Source organism: Thalassophryne amazonica, chromosome 9 (assembly GCF_902500255.1).
Source record: "Thalassophryne amazonica chromosome 9, fThaAma1.1, whole genome shotgun sequence".
Classification (NCBI taxonomy): domain Eukaryota; kingdom Metazoa; phylum Chordata; class Actinopteri; order Batrachoidiformes; family Batrachoididae; genus Thalassophryne; species Thalassophryne amazonica.
The window spans coordinates 2,173,303-2,193,579 of NC_047111.1; the positions used below are offsets into that span (position 1 = coordinate 2,173,303).

A 20,277-nucleotide genomic window follows, 5' to 3' on the forward strand; every position below is an offset into this window, starting at 1 on the left:
CCTACCATCCCCGTGCATCCCGCCTGTCACTATCTGTCTCAAACACATACACACAGTCACACTCTGTCTAAACACACACACACAGTCACACTATCTGTCTCAAACACATACACAGAGTCACACTCTGTCTCAAACACACACACTATCTGTCTCAAACACAAACACACACAGTCACACTCTGTCTAAACACAAACACACAAGGAATCAATTCAATCAATCAATTTTTTTTTATATAGCGCCAAATCACAACAAACAGTTGCCCCAAGGCGCTTTATATTGTAAGGCAAGGCCATACAATAATTACGTAAAAACCCCAACGGTCAAAACGACCCCCTGTGAGCAAGCACTTGGCTACAGTGGGAAGGAAAAACTCCCTTTTAACAGGAAGAAACCTCCAGCAGAACCAGGCTCAGGGCGGGGCAGTCTTCTGCTGGGACTGGTTGGGGCTGAGGGAGAGAACCAGGAAAAAGACATGCTGTGGAGGGGAGCAGAGATCGATCACTAATGATTAAATGCAGAGTGGTGCATACAGAGCAAAAAGAGAAAGAAACAGTGCATCATGGGAACCCCCCAGCAGTCTACGTCTATAGCAGCATAACTAAGGGATGGTTCAGGGTCACCTGATCCAGCCCTAACTATAAGCTTTAGCAAAAAGGAAAGTTTTAAGCCTAATCTTAAAAGTAGAGAGGGTGTCTGTCTCCCTGATCTGAATTGGGAGCTGGTTCCACAGGAGAGGAGCCTGAAAGCTGAAGGCTCTGCCTCCCATTCTACTCTTACAAACCCTAGGAACTACAAGTAAGCCTGCAGTCTGAGAGCGAAGCACTCTATTGGGGTGATATGGTACTACGAGGTCCCTAAGATAAGATGGGACCTGATTATTCAAAACCTTATAAGTAAGAAGAAGAATTTTAAATTCTATTCTAGAATTAACAGGAAGCCAATGAAGAGAGGCCAATATGGGTGAGATATGCTCTCTCCTTCTAGTCCCCGCTAGTACTCTAGCTGCAGCATTTTGAATTAACTGAAGGCTTTTTAGGGAACTTTTAGGACAACCTGATAATAATGAATTACAATAGTCCAGCCTAGAGGAAATAAATGCATGAATTAGTTTTTCAGCATCACTCTGAGACAAGACCTTTCTAATTTTAGAGATATTGCATAAATGCAAAAAAGCAGTCCTACATATTTGTTTAATATGCGCTTTGAATGACATATCCTGATCAAAAATGACTCCAAGATTTCTCACAGTATTACTAGAGGTCAGGGTAATGCCATCCAGAGTAAAGATCTGGTTAGACACCATGTTTCTAAGATTTGTGGGGCCAAGTACAATAACTTCAGTTTTATCTGAGTTTAAAAGCAGGAAATTAGAGGTCATCCGTGTCTTTATGTCTGTAAGACAATCCTGCAGTTTAGCTAATTGGTGTGTGTCCTCTGGCTTCATGGATAAAGCTGGGTATCATCTGCGTAACAATGAAAATTTAAGCAATACCGTCTAATAATACTGCCTAAGGGAAGCATGTATAAAGTGAATAAAATTGGTCCTAGCACAGAACCTTGTAGAACTCCATAATTAACTTTAGTCTGTGAAGAAGATTCCCCATTTACATGAACAAATTGTAATCTATTAGACAAGTATGATTCAAACCACCGCAGCGCAGTGCCTTTAATACCTATGGCATGCTCTAATCTCTGTAATAAAATTTTACAGTCAACAGTATCAAAAGCAGCACTGAGGTCTAACAGAACAAGCACAGAGAAGAGTCCACTGTCCGAGGCCATAAGAAGATAATTTGTAACCTTCACTAATGCTGTCTGCAGATGATCAGTTAGCTGTTTTACAACTACCCTTTCAAGAATTTTTGAGAGAAAAGGAAGGTTGGAGATTGGCCTATAATTAGCTAAGATAGCTGGGTCAAGTCATGGCTTTTTAAGTAATGGTTTAATTACTGCCACCTTAAAAGCCTGTGGTACATAGCCAACTAACAAAGATAGATTGATCATATTTAAGATTGAAGCATTAAATAATGGTAGGGCTTCCTTGAGCAGCCTGGCAGGAATGGGGTCTAATAAACATGTTGATGGTTTGGAGGAAGTAACTAATGAAAATAACTCAGACAGAACAATCGGAGAGAAAGAGTCTAACCAAATACCGGCATCACTGAAAGCAGCCAAAGATAACGATACGTCTTTGGGATGGTTATGAGTAATTTTTTCTCTAATAGTTAAAATTTTGTTAGCAAAGAAAGTCATGAAGTCATTACTAGTTAAAGTTAAAGGAATACTCAGCTCAATAGAGCTCTGACTCTTTGTCAGCCTGGCTACAGTGCTGAAAAGAAACCTGGGGTTGTTCTTCACACCATATGTCTGAAACACACACACACACACACACACACACACACACACACACACACACACACACACACACACACACACACACACACACACACACACACACACACACACACACACACACACACACTATCTGTCTAAAACACACAGAGTCATGCTCTGTCTAAAAACACACACACACCAGTGCTGTTGTTGGATGAAGCTTTATTTATTTTTACACTTATAAACATGACACTGATTAAATCACATAAATGACATGATATAAATAAAAAAATTGAACTGAAATTGACATAAAACCAGAGTGACCAACCAATGGGTAAACTGTAAGGAGGAGGAGCCAGCTCAAGGAACAGCCAATCAGGACACAGCTTGGCTCCAGAAGATGGACGTGGTCTTTGGTGGACTGGAGGTGCTGCAGGAACTTCAGCCTGGATTTATTGAGCCGCCGCATTAAAGCCAGCGAGCTGCTGAGCACAACAGCAAACATGAGGTGACACATCAGACACAAAATCAGACCAGCCACAGTGGGGAGGCGTGCCAATGTGCTTCTCAATCACAGACACTCTGTGTGTTTGATGTTCTTTTGTTCAGATTATAAATGACACTCTGATTTTACTGATGTTTCTTTGTTCAGATTATAAATGTGACTGTGACTTTATTGATGTTTCTTTGTTCAGATTATAAATGTGACTGTGACTTTATTGATGTTTCTTTGTTCAGATTATAAATGTGACTGTGACTTTACTGATGTTTCTGTGCGAAGATTATATAAATGTGACTTTACTGATTTTTCTTTGTTCAGATTATATAAATGTGACTGTGACTTTACTGATTTTTCTTTGTTCAGATTATATAAATGTGACTTTGACTTTACTGATGTTTCTTTGTTCAGATTATATAAATGTGAATGTGACTTTATTGATGTTTCTTTGTTCAGATTATAAATGTGATTGTGACTTTACTGATGTTTCTGTGCTTAGATTATATAAATGTGACTGACTTTATTGATGTTTCTTTGTTCAGATTATAAATGTGACTGTGACTTTATTGATGTTTCTTTGTTCAGATTATAAATGTGATTGTGACTTTACTGATGTTTCTGTGCGAAGATTATATAAATGTGACTGTGACTTTACTGATTTTTCTTTGTTCAGATTATATAAATGTGACTGTGACTTTACTGATTTTTCTTTGTTCAGATTATATAAATGTGACTGTGACTTTACTGATGTTTCTTTGTTCAGATTATAAATGTGACTGTGACTTTATTGATGTTTCTTTGTTCAGATTATAAATGTGATTGTGACTTTACTGATGTTTCTGTGCGAAGATTATATAAATGTGACTGTGACTTTACTGATTTTTCTTTGTTCAGATTATATAAATGTGACTGTGACTTTACTGATGTTTCTTTGTTCAGATTATATAAATGTGAATGTGACTTTACAGATTTTTTTTGTTCATATTATATAAATGTGACTGTGACTTTACTGATGTTTCTTTGCGAAGATTATAAATGTGACTGTGACTTTACTGATGTTTCTTTGCGAAGATTATAAATGTGACTGTGACTTCACGGATGTTTCTGTGTTCAGATTATAAATGTGACTGTGACTTCACTGATGTTTATGTGCTCATATTATAAATGTGACTGTGACTTTACTGATGTTTCTGTGTTCAGATTATAAATGTGACTGTGACTTTACTGATGTTTCTGTGCGAAGATTATAAATGTGATTGTGACTTTACTGATGTTTCTTTGCGAAGATTATAAATGTGATTGTGACTTTACTGATGTTTCTTTGCGAAGATTATAAATGTGACTGTGACATTACTGATGTTTCTGTGTTCAGATTATAAATGTGATTGGGACATTACTGATGTTTCTGTGTTCAGATTATGAATGTGATTGGGATTTTACTGATGTTTCTTTGTTAAGATTATAAATGTGACTGTGACTTTAATGATGTTTCTTTGTTCAGATTATAAATGTGACTGTGACTTTATGATGTTTCTTTCCTCAGATTATAAATGTGATTGTGACATTACTGATGTTTCAGTGTTCAGATTATAAATGTGACTGTGACATTACTGATGTTTCTTTGTTCAGATTACAAATGTGACTGTGACTTTACTGATGTTTTGTTGTTAATATGATAAATGTGACTGTGACTTTACTGATTTTTTTTCAGATTATAAATGTGACTGTGACATTATTGATGTTTCTGTGTTCAGATTATAAATGTGATTGTGACATTATTGATGTTTCTGTGTTCAGATTATAAATGTGATTGTGACATTACTGATGATTCTGTGTTCAGTGTTGTGAAAGTGTAGTGACACGGACCCACAACAGGGGGCGCAAATGAACGGCCAATAGATGAGCCAAAAAGTAACAATTTAATGTTGTGAATGTGCACAACGAAATACAGACAATCTCAGAATATAATTACAGTCAATCCACAAGGTGACGTGTGGGCAGGCTCGAGGATAGAAGACGTCTGTCCTGAGAAGAGCCGGAACCACACGATTTCCGCCGCCACAGAACCTGGTGAATACTGGAGCCGCCAAGTCCCGAATTCCCAGGTGATCACTGTCCCCGACTGTCGGATCTGGTACTGCTGGCGAGAACAAAGACAGTCAAGTGTGGGTGTGTGTACACCCAGTAACAACAACAGTGGGAATGCCACCTCCACCTCTCACTCAACAACTGCAGAGTACTGTAGATTCCTCAGGGGAAAAGAGTGTCTTCAGCGCTCTCTCAGCTTTCTCCGACGGAGGTACCGGTACTCCTGCAAACACTCACAGTATACAAATATTGCAATCACAAAACGGCTGAGGATATTACCTCCAATGAAGTACGATATCTCGGCGATGAGGTGGAGATGACGTCTGGGTTTTATGGAGTGCGATGATGAAGAATGAGTGACAGCTGTCAGGAGTTAATGAGTGACAGCTGTCACTCCCGGCTGTGTCCGTGGCGGCAGTGCCCTCTCGTGCCTGAAGCCTGCACTTCAGGCAGGACGCCCTTTGGTGGTGGGCCAGCAGTACCTCCTCTTCTGGCGGCCCACACAACAGGACCTCCCCCTCAACGGGCGCCTCCTGGCGCCCGACCAGGCTTGTCCGGGTGTTGACGGTAGAAATCGGCCAGGAGGGCCGGATCCAGGATGAAGCTCCTCTTCACCCAGGAGCGTTCTTCGGGTCCATACCCCTCCCAGTCCACCAAATACTGGAACCCCCGGCCCATTCGACGGACGTCCAGGAGCCGGCGCACTGTCCAAGCCGGCTCCCCGTCAATGATCCGGGCAGGAGGCGGCGCCGGACCAGGAGCACAGAGGGGTGAGGTGTGGTGAGGCTTGATTCTGGACACATGAAAAACCGGGTGGATCCGCAGTGAAGCTGGGAGTCGGAGCTTCACTGCGGCAGGACTGAGGATTTTGAGGATCTTGAAAGGTCCAATGTAACGGTCCTTCAACTTGGGGGAGTCCACTTGGAGGGGGATGTCCTTCGTGGACAGCCACACCTCCTGCCCGGGCTGGTAAGCAGGGGCCGGGGATTGCCGGCGGTCCACATGGGTCTTCGCCCTCGTCCGGGCCATCAACAAGGCAGAACGGGCGGAGCGCCACACCCGACGGCACTTCCGCAGGTGGGCCTGGACCGAGGGCACACCGACCTCTCCCTCCACCATGGGAAACAATGGGGGCTGATACCCTAAACACACCTCAAACGGGGAGAGGCCGGTGGCAGAGGACACCTGGCTGTTATGCGCATACTCGATCCAGGCCAGATGTTCACTCCAGGCCGTCGGGTGTGCGGACGTTACGCAGCGCAGGGCTTGCTCCAATTCCTGATTGGCCCGTTCTGCCTGTCCATTGGTCTGCGGGTGATACCCGGACGAGAGGCTCACAGTGGCCCCCAGTTCCTGGCAGAAGCTCCTCCAGACGTGTGAGGAGAACTGGGGACCACGATCAGAGACGATGTTGGTGGGTATCCCATGCAGACGGACGACGTGGGAGCTTTGGGAGGGCCACGAAGTGGGCCGCCTTGGAGAATCGGTCCACTATCGTGAAGATGGTGGTGTTGCCCTGGGACGGCGGGAGGCCCGTGACGAAATCCAGGCCGATATGGGACCAGGGGCGATGAGGCACAGGAAGTGGCTGGAGAAGCCCTTGGGACCTCTTGTGGTCTGCCTTGCCCCTGGCACAGGTGGTGCAGGCGTGGATGTACTCCCGGACGTCGGCCTCCATAGACGCCCACCAGAAGCGCTGCCGGACAACTGCCACGGTCCTTCGCACCCCTGGATGACAGGAGAGCTTGGAACCGTGACAGAAGTCCAAGACTGCAGCTCTGGCCTCTGGTGGGACGTAAAGACGGTTCTTTGGACAGGTTCCGGGGTCCGGGCTCCGTGCCAGGGCCTCCCGGATGGTCTTCTCCACGTCCCAGATGAGGGTGGCCACGATAGTGGACTCCGGAATGATGGGCACCGGTGGATCCGACAGCACCGTTTTGACTTCGTCTTCGTGTACCCGGGACAAGGCATCCGATCTCTGGTTCTTGGTCCCGGGGCGATAGGTGATCCGGAAGTCAAAACGTCCGAAGAACAGTGACCAGCGGGCTTGCCTGGGGTTCAGCCGCTTGGCGGTCCTGATATACTCCAGGTTCCGATGGTCAGTGAAAACCGTGAATGGCACAGACGCTCCCTCCAACAGGTGTCTCCACTCCTCAAGAGCCTCTTTCACTGCAAGGAGTTCTCGATTGCCGACGTCATAGTTCCGTTCAGCTGGGGTCAACCTGCGAGAAAAGTAGGCACACGGGTGAAGAACCTTATCGGTCTCTCCGCTCTGGGATAGCACGGCTCCTATCCCTGAGTCAGAGGCGTCCACTTCAACCACGAACTGGCGGCTAGGGTCGGGCTGCACCAAAACTGGCGCAGTAGAGAACCGTCGTTTCAACTCCTTGAACGCGGCTTCGCACCGATCCGACCAGGTGAAGGGGACTTTTGGAGAGGTCAGGGCTGTCAGGGGGCTAACTACCTGACTGTAGCCCTTAATGAACCTCCTATAGAAATTAGCGAAGCCGAGGAACTGTTGCAGCTTCCTACGGCTTGTTGGTTGGGGCCAATCTCTCACCGCCGCAACCTTGGCCGGATCAGGGGCGACGGAGTTAGAGGAGATGATAAACCCCAGGAAGGACAAAGACGTGCGGTGAAACTCGCACTTCTCACCCTTCACAAACAGTCGGTTCTCTAATAACCGCTGCAGGACCTGATGTACATGCTGGACATGGGTCTCAGGATCCGGAGAAAAGATGAGAATATCGTCCAGATATACGAAGATGAATCGGTGCAGGAAGTCCCGCAAGACGTCGTTAACCAAGGCTTGGAACGTCGCGGGGGCGTTGGTGAGGCCGAACGGCATGACCAGGTACTCAAAGTGACCTAACGGGGTGTTAAATGCCGTCTTCCATTCGTCTCCCTTCCGGATCCGAACCAGGTGATACGCATTTCTAAGATCCAGCTTAGTAAAGATTTTGGCTCCATGCAGGGGGGTGAACACGGAATCCAACAATGGCAACGGGTATCGGTTGCGAACCGTAATCTCATTCAGCCCCCTGTAATCAATGCATGGACAGAGTCCGCCATCTTTCTTGCCCACAAAAAAGAAACCTGCCCCCATCGGGGAGGTGGAGTTCCGGATCAGCCCGGCAGCTAATGAGTCCCGGATGTAGGTCTCCATTGATTCGCGCTCAGGTCGTGAGAGGTTGTACAGCCTGCTGGATGGGAACTCAGCGCCTGGAACCAAATCAATGGCACAATCGTACGGACGGTGCGGGGGAAGGGTGAGTGCCAGATCCTTGCTGAAGACGTCAGCAAGATCGTGGTACTCAACCGGCACTGCCGTCAGATTTGGAGGGACTTTGACCTCCTCCTTAGCCTGTAAACCGGGAGGAACCGAGGATCCTAAACACACCCGATGGCAGGTTTCGCTCCACTGAACCACCACCCCAGACGGCCAATCAATCCGGGGATTGTGCTTCAACATCCATGGGAAGCCCAAAATCACGCGGGAGGTAGAAGGAGTCACAAAAAACTCAATCTCCTCCCGATGGTTTCCAGACACCACCAGAGTTACTGCTTGTGTCTTGTGTGTGATTAAAGGGAGGAGGGTGCCATCTAGTGCCCGCACCTGCAATGGCGAAGGAAGTGCCACCAGAGGGAGCCCTACCTCCCTTACCCATCTGCTGTCTAGCAGATTCCCTTCTGACCCCGTGTCCACCAGTGCTGGGGCTTGAAGGGTTAAATCCCCGCTCAGGATTGTAACTGGGAGTCGTGTGGCAATCTGTGTGTGTCTCATGTGAATGTTTTGACCCCCCCTTAGCCCAGTCTCTGAGGGCGGTTGTTGTTGTGGCCGTTTGGGGCAGTTTTTTTGTGTGTGCTCCTTTGAGCTGCAGAGAAAACACTCCCCGCGGATCAGCCTCCTCATTTTGGCCCTGTGCGTTTCCCTAACAACGTCAGCAGGGGGAGCTGTTGCCCCACAGAGCACTGCGGCTGTGGAGCGTGGGGAGGGCGGCCCCTTTTCGAACCCGGAAGGGAGAGGGGCGGCGCGTATCCGGTCACGTCCTTCGCCTCGCTCCCGACGGCGTTCCTCCAACCGATTGTCTAACCGTATAACGAGATCGATAAGCCCATCTAAATCCCGCGGTTTCTCCTTAGCTACCAGCTGCTCCTTCAGGACCAACGACAGTCCGTTTATGAAGGCGGCGCGGAGCGCAACGTTATTCCAGCCGGACCTCGCAGCCGCGATGCGGACGTTGACTGCATAAGCGGCTGCGCTCTCGCGTCCCTGTCGCATTGACAGCAGCATTGTTGAAGCGGTCTCTCCTCTGTTAGGGTGATCAAACACTGTTCTGAACTCCCCCACAAACCCAGTGTATGCTGATAACAACCGTGAGTTCTGTTCCCAGAGCGCCGTAGCCCAGGCGCGTGCCTTACCCCGAAGCAGAGCAATCACATAAGCTATTTTACTAGCATCTGACGCGTACATGACGGGACGTTGTGCGAAGACGAGCGAACACTGCATCAGAAAGTCCGCGCACATCTCCACACAACCTCCGTACGGCTCAGGAGGGCTTATGTATGCTTCAGGGGATGGTGGGAGGGGTTGTTGAACCACCACTGGAACGTTCATATCCTGCACAGGGTCGGCAGGAGGAGGAGCTGCAGCAGCGCCCTGAGCGCTCGCCGCCATCTGTGCGGAGAGAGCCTCCACCCTGCGGTTCAGGAGGATGTTTTGCTCGGTCATTTGATCCAACCGAGCCGGTGAGGCGGTGAGAATGTGCTGTAGCTCACCAATCACGCCTCCTGCAGAAGCCTGCGCTCCCTGCTCTCCCATTGGTCGTTCAACAGCCGGGTGACGCCCCTCGGAGTCCATGACGCTGGCCGAGATATCCTGTTGTGAAAGTGTAGTGACACGGACCCACAACAGGGGGCGCAAATGAACGGCCAATAGATGAGCCAAAAAGTAACAATTTAATGTTGTGAATGTGCACAACGAAATACAGACAATCTCAGAATATAATTACAGTCAATCCACAAGGTGACGTGTGGGCAGGCTCGAGGATAGAAGACGTCTGTCCTGAGAAGAGCCAGAACCACACGATTTCCGCCGCCACAGAACCTGGTGACTACTGGAGCCGCCAAGTCCCGAATTCCCAGGTGATCACCGTCCCTGACTGTCGGATCTGGTACTGCTGGCGAGAACAGAGACAGTCAAGTGTGGGTGTGTGTACACCCAGTAACAACAACGGTGGGAATGCCACCTCCACCTCTCACTCAACAACTGCAGAGTACTGTAGCGTCCTCAGGGGAAAAGAGTGCCTTCAGCGCTCTCTCAGCTTTCTCCGACGGAGGTACCGGTACTCCTGCAAACACTCACAGTATACAAATATTGCAATCACAAAACGGCTGAGGATATTACCTCCAATGAAGTACGATATCTCGGCGATGAGGTGGAGATGACGTCTGGGTTTTATGGAGTGCGATGATGAAGAATGAGTGACAGCTGTCAGGAGTTAATGAGTGACAGCTGTCACTCCCGGCTGTGTCCGTGGCGGCAGCGCCCTCTCGTGCCTGAAGCCCGCACTTCAGGCAGGACGCCCTTTGGTGGTGGGCCAGCAGTACCTCCTCTTCTGGCGGCCCACACAACATCCAGATTATAAATGTGACTGTGACTTTACTGATGTTTCTTTGTTCATATTATAAATGTGACTGTGACTTTACTGGTGCTTCTTTGTTCATATTATAAATGTGACTGAATTTATGATGTTTCTTTCCTCAGATTATAAATGTGATTGCAACTTTCTGATGTTTCTTTGTTCAAATTATAAATGTGACTGTGACTTTACTGATGTTTTGTTGTTAATATTATAAATGTGACTGTGACTTTACTGATGTTTTTCTAGCCATATTAAAAATGTGAGTGTGACTTTACTGATTTTTTTTTTCAGATTATAAATTTGATTGTGACTTGACTGATGTTTCTGTGTTCCGATTATAAATGTGATTGTGACATTACTGATGTTTCTGTGTTCAGATTATAAACGTGATTGTGACATTACTGATGTTTCTATGTTCAGATTATAAACGTGATTGTGACTTTACTGATGTTTCTGTGTTCAGATTATAAACGTGATTGTGACTTTACTGATGTTTCTGTGTTCAGATTATAAACGTGATTGTGACTTTACTGATGTTTCTCTGTTACGATTATAAATGTGATTGTGACATTACTGATGTTTCTGTGTTCCGATTATAAATGTGATTGTGACATTACTGATGTTTCTGTGTTCAGATTATAAACGTGATTGTGACATTACTGATGTTTCTGTGTTCAGATTATAAACGTGATTGTGACTTTACTGATGTTTCTCTGTTACGATTATAAATGTGATGGCAACTTTACTGATGTTTCTTTGTTCAGATTACAAATGTGATGGCAACTTTACTGACGTTTCTTTGTTCAGATTATAAATGTGATGACAACTTTACTGATGTTTCTTTGTTCAGATTATAAATGTGATGACAACTTTACTGATGTTTCTTTGTTCAGGTTATAAATGTGACTGTGACTTTAGTTATGTTTTTCTAGCCATATTAAAAATGTGACTGTGACTTTCCTGATGTTTCTTTGGTAAGATTATAAATGTGACTGAATTTATGATGTTTCTTTCCTCAGATTATAAATGTGATTGAAACTTTCTGATGTTTCTTTGTTCAAATTATAAATGTGACTGTGACTTTACTGATGTTTTGTTGTTAATATTATGTGACTGTGACTTTACTGATGTTTTTCTAGCCATATTAAAAATGTGAGTGTGACTTTACTGATTTTTTTCAGATTATAAATTTGATTGTGACTTTACTGATGTTTCTGTGTTCCGATTATAAATGTGATTGTGACTTTACTGATGTTTCTCTGTTACGATTATAAATGTAACTGTGACTTTACTGATGTTTCTTTGTTCAGATTATAAATGTGATGGCAACTTGACTGACGTTTCTTTGTTCAGATTATAAATGTGATTGTGACTTTACTGATGTTTCTTTGTTCAGATTAGAAATGTGACTGTGACTTTATTGGTGCTTCTTTATTCATATTATAAATTTGATTGTGAATTTCTGATGTTTCTTTCCTCAGATTATAAATGTGATTGCAACTTTCTGATGTTTCTTTGTTCAGATTATAAATTTGATTGTGACTACTGATTTTTTTTTCTTCAGATTAGAAATTTAATTGTGACTTTAGTGATGTTTCTTTGTTCAGATTGTGAATGAGACTGCGACTTTACTGATGTTTCTTTGCTCAGATTATCAATCAATCAATCAATTTTTTTATATAGCGCCAAATCACAACAAACAGATGCCCCAAGGCGCCTCATATTGCAAGGCAAGGCCATACAATAATTATGCAAAACCCCAACGGTCAAAACGACCCCCTGTGAGCAAGCACTTGGCTACAGTGGGAAGGAAAAACTCCCTTTTAACAGGAAGAAACCTCCAGCAGAACCAGGCTCAGGGAGGGGCAGTCTTCTGCTGGGACTGGTTGGGGCTGAGGGAGAGAACCAGGAAAAAGACATGCTGTGGAGGGGAGCAGAGATCGATCACTAATGATTAAATGCAGAGTGGTGCATACAGAGCAAAAAGAGAAAGAAACAGTGCATCATGGGAACCCCCCAGCAGTCTACGTCTATAGCAGCATAACTAAGGGATGGTTCAGGGTCACCTGATCCAGCCCTAACTATAAGCTTTAGCAAAAAGGAAAGTTTTAAGCCTAATCTTAAAAGTAGAGAGGGTGTCTGTCTCCCTGATCTGAATTGGGAGCTGGTTCCACAGGAGAGGAGCCTGAAAGCTGAAGGCTCTGCCTCCCATTCTACTCTTACAAACCCTAGGAACTACAAGTAAGCCTGCAGTCTGATATTGGGGTGATATGGTACTACGAGGTCCCTAAAATAAGATGGGACCTGATTATTCAAAACCTTATAAGTAAGAAGAAGAATTTTAAATTCTATTCTAGAATTAACAGGAAGCCAATGAAGAGAGGCCAATATGGGTGAGATATGCTCTCTCCTTATATAGATTATAAATGTGATGGTAACTTTACTGACGTTTCTTTGTTCAGATTATATATCCATATATATATACGAGGTCTATTAGAAAAGTATCCGACCTTATTATTTTTTCAAAAACCATATGGATTTGAATCACGTGTGATTACATCAGACATGCTTGAACCCTCGTGGGCATGCAAGAGTTTTTTCACGCCTGTCGGTTACGTCATTCGCCTGTGGGCAGTCTTTGAGTAAGGAGTCGTCCACCCGCTCGTCGATTTTTTTCATTGTTTAGGAATGGCTCAGAGACTGTTGCTTTGTTTGATAAAAAATTTTTCAAAACTGTAAGGCACAACTGAGTGGACACCATTCAATAAATTCAGCTGGTTTTCGGTAAACATTTTAACGGCTGATGAGAGATTTTGGTCTGGTAGTGTCGCTTTAAGGACGGTCCACGGCGCCTGACGGCGATCTGCGCTTCGAGGCGGCAGCGTCTCGCCGTTTCAAGTTGAAAACTTCCACATTTCAGGCTCTGTTGACGCAGTAAGTCGTCAGAGAACAGAGAACTTTCAGAAGAAGTCGGCATGAGGAGTTTATTCGGACATTCCATTGTTAACGGTCATTTTGTAATGAAACAACGTGCGGGCAGAGTCGCATGTCGGGCCGGACCCGACCGCGGGGGGTCGCGGCAGGAAAAACACCTCCGTTGGAAACCTTAACGGACAAGTTGCAACATGCCCAAGCTGTTAAACAATTTCTCAGTTACTCACTTGTTGAAAGCCAGCCGCCTGAATTCTACAAATGGTTTTCAACACGGAGGTGTTTTTCATGTCGCGGCGCACACAGATTTGCCGAGTCGTCACGGAAACGACTCGGCGAATTTGCGCGCACGTCTTTCATTAAAAAAATGTCCTTAAACAGTGGAATGTCCGCATAAATTCCTCATGCCGGCCTCTTCTGAATCTTCTCTGTTCTCTCACGATGTCCTGGGTGAATTAAGCCTTAAATTGGGATGTTTTAAGCTCGAAACAGGCCGACGACAGCGCCTGGAAGCGCTGCAGGACGTCCCGCTCCGTGGGAAGTCCTTACACCGACAGAAACACCCCATAATCTCTCATCAGCCGTTAAACTTTTCACAGAAAAACAGCTTAATTTCTCGAATAGTGTCCACTCGGATATTCCTCACAGGTCCAGAAAAAATTTTGATAAAGCAACGCGCGCCGTCTCGAGCAGCGTGTGAAACAAAGGAATTCAGCCGAGAGGGCGGGACCACATCTCACTCAAGGCCTGCCCACAGGGAAATGACGTCACCGACACGCGTGAAAAAACTCACGCATGCGCACGAGGGTTCAAGCATGATTGGTGTAATCGCATGTCATTCAAATCCATATAGTTAAAAAAAATAATAAAAGGGTCGGTTTATTATCTAAGAGACCTCGTATATATATCTCCATATATAATATATATGGAATTGTGACTTTCCTAATATTTCTATGTTCAGATTATAAATGAGACTGTGATTTTCCTAATATTTCTATATTCAGATTATAAATGGGATTGTGATTTTCCTAATATTTCTATATTCAGATTATAAATGGGATTGTGACTTTCTTAATATTTCTATATTCAAATTATAAATGGGATTGTGACTTTACTGAGGTTCCTGTCTAATAACAGCTGCTTCAGAGAATATCATGATGAACAATGCACTCACATCAAAGCCTTGTTTTTCTGAATTAAAGTCATTTCTTCAAAACTGAAGCCCCATTTTAAGGAAGTCAGGTAGAGCTCTTACCTCACCTGTGTTCTCAGATGCACAGAGGAGCTCTGCTGACTTCTGCTCTGACTCTGTCAGTGGTGAAACCTGCAGGATTTGAACAGTGAGATCAACACCAGCAGACTGCACAGCCTTGTCAATCTGTTTCCTGGAGTCCAGTTCCAGGCATTCCACTTTCATGTGGTTCTCTGTCATCTAGAATATTTAAAATTTGTAAATTTCTATATTTATTTGAGAATTAGTCACATCGCATGGTGGTGTTTTAACTTCATAATCCAGTCCAACTGTTTTTTTAGTGAGGCAGACAAACAAATAAAATACCCTCTGCCAGTGCAAACCACTGAAATAAGGCAAAGACTAGATCTCTCTGGACTGTTAGGAGGATCCCTGGGTACGTGTTTCAAATGAGCGGCTACTTAGAGAGACTCTGTGGAGTGTGCATGGTAAAAAAATCATGAATTCCATTATGTCCCTGTGGTCTTCTTTACTGATCCAGCACATGGGTGCCACAGTGCCAAGAACCCCAGCAACCACACCAGACCAACAGGATGTCCACACATCACCTGAAAACTGGAACCCACAGAATGTCTGTAGCAGGGTTCTAGCCATGGTGGGCAGTACAGGTGTAACAGTTTTTCTTTCCCCCCCGAGGGAAGAAGTTGGCCTAGGATAGAGTGATGCTTTGTTTTAATTAAACAGTCGGATTCCCCTGGTCCGCACCAGTTCTAAGTCAGCTGCTTGGCGCCAGCCGAGGCCCCCCGGCGGGCTGCCTCAGCTGGCGGCAAGAATGCTCTCTCCCTTCTCACAGACAGATCCATGGGTTTGTGGTTGTGTGCAGTTGCAAAGTGTCTGTTGGAGCTGCAGAATGAGGCAGTATTCATGTGGACCACAGAACTAGAGAACGTGGCCACCACACTGTGTTTGAAAGCTCTGGAAGGATCGAACTATGGTGTATGTTTACCCCCCAGCCTGGATATCTTTCCCCCCACCCAAATATCTTTCCAAATCGAACTTTATCCAGGGGAGGAAGAATACTGTTACACCGGGATGCCCTACCGGTACTGCAAATTTCCACCCGGCTTTCAGGTTCAAACTGGCTGTGCCACCCAGCTCAGACTTCCTGAAAAATGAAGTGAAATCTTGCTGAAAATGTAACAATTTGATCGTATTTCAGTCTTACAGAGTCATAGTTTTGCCATTGCTGTGAACGGCAGCAGCTGAAAACAGTGTCTCTGCTCCTCTCTGAAGAAGAAGAAAAAAAAAAAAACGCCATGAAAATTCTTCATTAAATAATATCTGAAGATACATTCAGAAATTTACAGTTTATTTTGCAGTTGAAAGGCTTTGTGTTTCCAAAAAGATCTGAGTTTGTGGGAGGGGGAGGCAGAGAAACACAGAGAGAGCCAGCAAGAGAGAGAGAGAGAGAGAGAGAGAGAGAGAGAGAGAGAGAGAGAGAGAGAGAGAGAGAGAGTGTGGAGGAGGAGGGGTGGAGAGGAGGAGGGGCACAGTGTCAGTGAAAGAAGAAAGTGAAACTGATTCACAAAGTCTTTCATTAAAAGAGCAGGTTTGACAAATCAGTCAAGGTTAAGCTCTTTTTCAAAGAAGGCAATTAGGTGTTATATTGTTTAAAAAGAAAAAGTAATGCAATCCCACTCAAACATGTTGGAAAAAAACAAAACAAACAAAACTGTCTGGATAATCAACTTCAATCAATCAACTTTTTTCTTGTATAGCGCCAAATCACAACAAACAGTTGCCCCAAGGCGCTCCACATTGCAAGGCAAGGCCATACAATAATTATGAAACACAGTCTACGTCTAAAGCAACATAACCAAGGGATGGTCCAGGGTCACCCGATCCAGCCCTAACTATAAGCCTTAGCGAAAAGGAAAGTTTTAAGCCTAATCTTAAAAGTAGAGAGGGTATCTGTCTCCCTGATCTGAATTGGGAGCTGGTTCCACAGGAGAGGAGCCTGAAAGCTGAAGGCTCTGCCTCCCATTCTACTCTTACAAACCCTAGGAACTACAAGTAAGCCCGCAGTCTGAGAGCGAAGCGCTCTAATGGGGTAATATGGTACTATGAGGTCCCTAAGATAAGATGGGACCTGATTATTCAAAACCTTATAAGTAAGAAGAAGAATTTTAAATTCTATTCTAGCATTAACAGGAAGCCAATGAAGGGAGGCCAACACGGGTGAGATATGCTCTCTCCTGCTAGTCCCCGTCAGTACTCTAGCTGCAGCATTCTGAACCAACTGAAGGCTTTTTAGGGAACTTTTAGGACAACCTGATAATAATGAATTACAATAGTCCAGCCTAGAGGAAATAAATGCATGAATTAGTTTTTCAGCATCACTCTGAGACAAGACCTTTCTGATTTTAGAGATATTGCGTAAATGCAAAAAGGCAGTCCTACATATTTGTTTAATATGCGCTTTGAATGACATATCCTGATCAAAAATAACTCCAAGATTTCTCACAGTATTACTAGAGATCAGGGAAATGCCATCCAGAGTAACGATCTGGTTAGACACCATGCTTCTAAGATTTGTGGGGCCAAGTACAATAACTTCAGTTTTATCTGAGTTTAAAAGCAGGAAATTAGAGGTCATCCATGTCTTTATGTCTGTAAGACAATCCTGCAGTTTAGCTAATTGGTGCGTATCCTCTGGCTTCATGGATAGATAAAGCTGGGTATCATCTGCGTAACAATGAAAATTTAAGCAATACCGTCTAATAATACTGCCCAAGGGAAGCATGTATAAAGTGAATAAAATTGGTCCTAGCACAGAACCTTGTGGAACTCCATAATTAACTTTAGTCTGTGAAGAAGATTCCCCATTTACATGAACAAACTGTAATCTATTAGACAAATATGATTCAAACCACCGCAGCGCAATGCCTTTAATACCTATGACATGCTCTAATCTCTGTAATAAAATTTTATGGTCAACAGTATCAAAAGCAGCACTGAGGTCCAACAGAACAAGCACAGAGATAAGTCCACTGTCCGAAGCCATAAGAAGATCATTTGTAACCTTCACTAATGCTGTTTCTGTACTATGATGAATTCTAAAACCTGACTGAAACTCTTCAAATAGACCATTCCTCTGCAGGTGATCAGTTAGCTGTTTTTACAACTACCCTCTCAAGAATCTTTGAGAGAAAAGGAAGGTTGGAGATTGGCCTATAATTAGCTAAGATAGCTGGGTCAAGTGATGGCTTTTAAAGTAATGGTTTAATTACTGCCACCTTAAAGGCCTGTGGTACATAACCAACTAACAAAGATAGATTGATCATATTTAAGATTGAAGCATTAAATAATGGTAGGACTTCCTTGAGCAGCCTGGCAGGAATGGGGTCTAATAAGCATGTTGATGGTTTGGATGAAGTAACTAATGAAAATAACTCAGACAGAACAATCGGAGAGAAAGAGTCTAACCAAATACCGGCATCACTGAAAGCAGCCAAAGATAACGATACATCTTTGGGATGGTTATGAGTAATTTTTTTCTCTAATAGTCAAAATTTTGTTAGCAAAGAAAGTCATGAAGTCATTACTAGTTAAAGTTAATGGAATACTCAGCTCAATAGAGCTCTGACTCTTTGTCAGCCTGGCTACAGTGCTGAAAAGAAACCTGGGGTTGTTCTTATTTTCTTCAATTAGTGATGAGTAGAAAGATGTCCTAGCTTCACGAAGGGCTTTCTTATAGAGCAACAAACTCTTTTTCCAGGCTAAGTGAAGATCTTCTAAATTAGTGAGACGCCATTTCCTCTCCAACTTACGGGTTATCTGCTTTAAGCTACGAGTTTGTGAGTTATACCACGGAGTCAGACACTTCTGATTTAAAGCTCTCTTTTTCAGAGGAGCTACAGCATCCAAAGTTGTCTTCAATGAGGATGTAAAACTATTGACAAGATACTCTAACTCCCTTACAGAGTTTAGGTAGCTACTCTGCTCTGTGTTGGTATATGACATTAGAGAACATAAAGAAGGAATCATATCCTTAAACCTAGTTACAGCGCTTTCTGAAAGACTTCTAGTGTAATGAAACTTATTCCCCACTGCAGGGTAGTCCATCAGGGTAAATGTAAATGTTATTAAAAAATGATCAGACAAAAGGGAGTTTTCAGGGAATACTGTTAAGTCTTCTATTTCCATACCATAAGTCAGAACAAGATCTAAAATATGATTAAAGTGGTGGGTGGACTCATTTACTTTTTGAGCAAAGCCGATAGAGTCTAATAATAGATTAAATGCAGTGTTGAGGCTGTCATTCTCAGCATCTGTGTGGATGTTAAAATCACCCACTATAATTATCTTATCTGAGCTAAGCACTAAGTCAGACAAAAGGTCTGAAAATTCACAGAGAAACTCACAGTAACGACCAGGTGGACGATAGATAATAACAAATAAAACTGTTTTTTGGGACTTCCAATTTGGATGGACAAGACTAAGATACAAGCTTTCAAATGAATTAAAGCTCTGTCTAGGTTTTTGATTAATTAATAAGCTGGAATGGAAGATTGCTGCTAATCCTCCGCCACGGCCCGTGCTACGAGCATTCTGACAGTTAGTGTGACTCGGGGGTGTTGACTCATTTAAACTAACATATTCATCCTGCTGTAACCAAGTTTCTGTTAGGCAGAATAAATCAATACGTTGATCAATTATTATATCATTTACCAACAGGGACTTAGAAGAAAGAGACCTAATGTTTAATAGACCACATTTAACTGTTTTAGTCTGTGGTGCAATTGAAGGTGCTATATTATTTTTTCTTTTTGAATTTTTATGCTTAAATAGATTTTTGCTAGTTATTGGTGGTCTGGGAGCAGGCACCGTCTCTACGGGGATGGGGTAATAGGGGGATGGCAGGGGGAGAGAAGCTGCAGAGAGGTGTATAAGACCACAGCTCTGCCTCCTGGTCCCAACGCTAGACAGTCACAGTTTGGAGGATCCCAAAAAATTGGCCAGATTTCTAGAAATGAGAGCTGCTCCCTCTAAAGTGGGATGGATGCCGTCTCTCCTAACAAGACCAGGTTTTCCCCAGAAGCTTTGCCAATTATCAATGAAGCCCACCTCATTTTTTGGACACCACTCAGACAGCCAGCAATTCAAGGAGAATAACAGAATAACAGAAAAACTGTCTGCTTCACTGGATTAAAAGCGACTGTGCATCATTTTTGAAGAAGCGTAAATGTTATGTCCATTATTAATGTGTTTTTAACATTTTCAATGTTAATTTATTAACTTAAGACGTTGACAGAAACATGCAAAAAAGAACTTACAAATATTACAACATAAATATAATTTTTTGTTTATTATTCTTGCTTTCAATGCTTCTAAAACCACCCACAATTAGTTAAAATAAGGCTTGCCAAGAATGCTTTAGTAGAATAAAACCCTATAGCTTGAAATATGAGCCGCGATTACATAATTTACCAGGCACTAAAATGGTTCGAGCCAGAACCCTGGTCTGTAGGGTAGTGGTCTTGGTATTGTGATTTCAAATTATTCATTTTTGCCTTAGAGATAGCCTG

At 43.8% G+C, this 20,277-nt stretch overlaps 1 protein-coding gene across 4 annotated transcripts in view; it reads right to left on the minus strand.

The window, feature by feature from the left end:
- Window positions 1–2,647: 2,647 nt before the first annotated feature.
- ska2 (spindle and kinetochore associated complex subunit 2) overlaps window positions 2,648–20,277 on the minus strand; it is a 40,516-nt gene continuing 22,886 nt past the window's right edge. Inside the window, exons 4-5 of one of the 4 annotated variants that reach the window (XM_034177486.1) lie at window positions 14,753–14,821; window positions 2,648–2,816 (exon numbers count right to left, since the gene is read on the minus strand). In XM_034177486.1, coding sequence (XP_034033377.1) covers window positions 2,787–2,816; window positions 14,753–14,821 — 99 coding nt within the window. In that variant the 3' untranslated portion in view covers window positions 2,648–2,786. Of the gene's footprint in view, window positions 2,820–14,752; window positions 14,822–20,277 lie in introns of all 4 variants that reach the window. The other 3 variants (XM_034177488.1, XM_034177487.1, XM_034177489.1) reach the window with 3 other exon arrangements.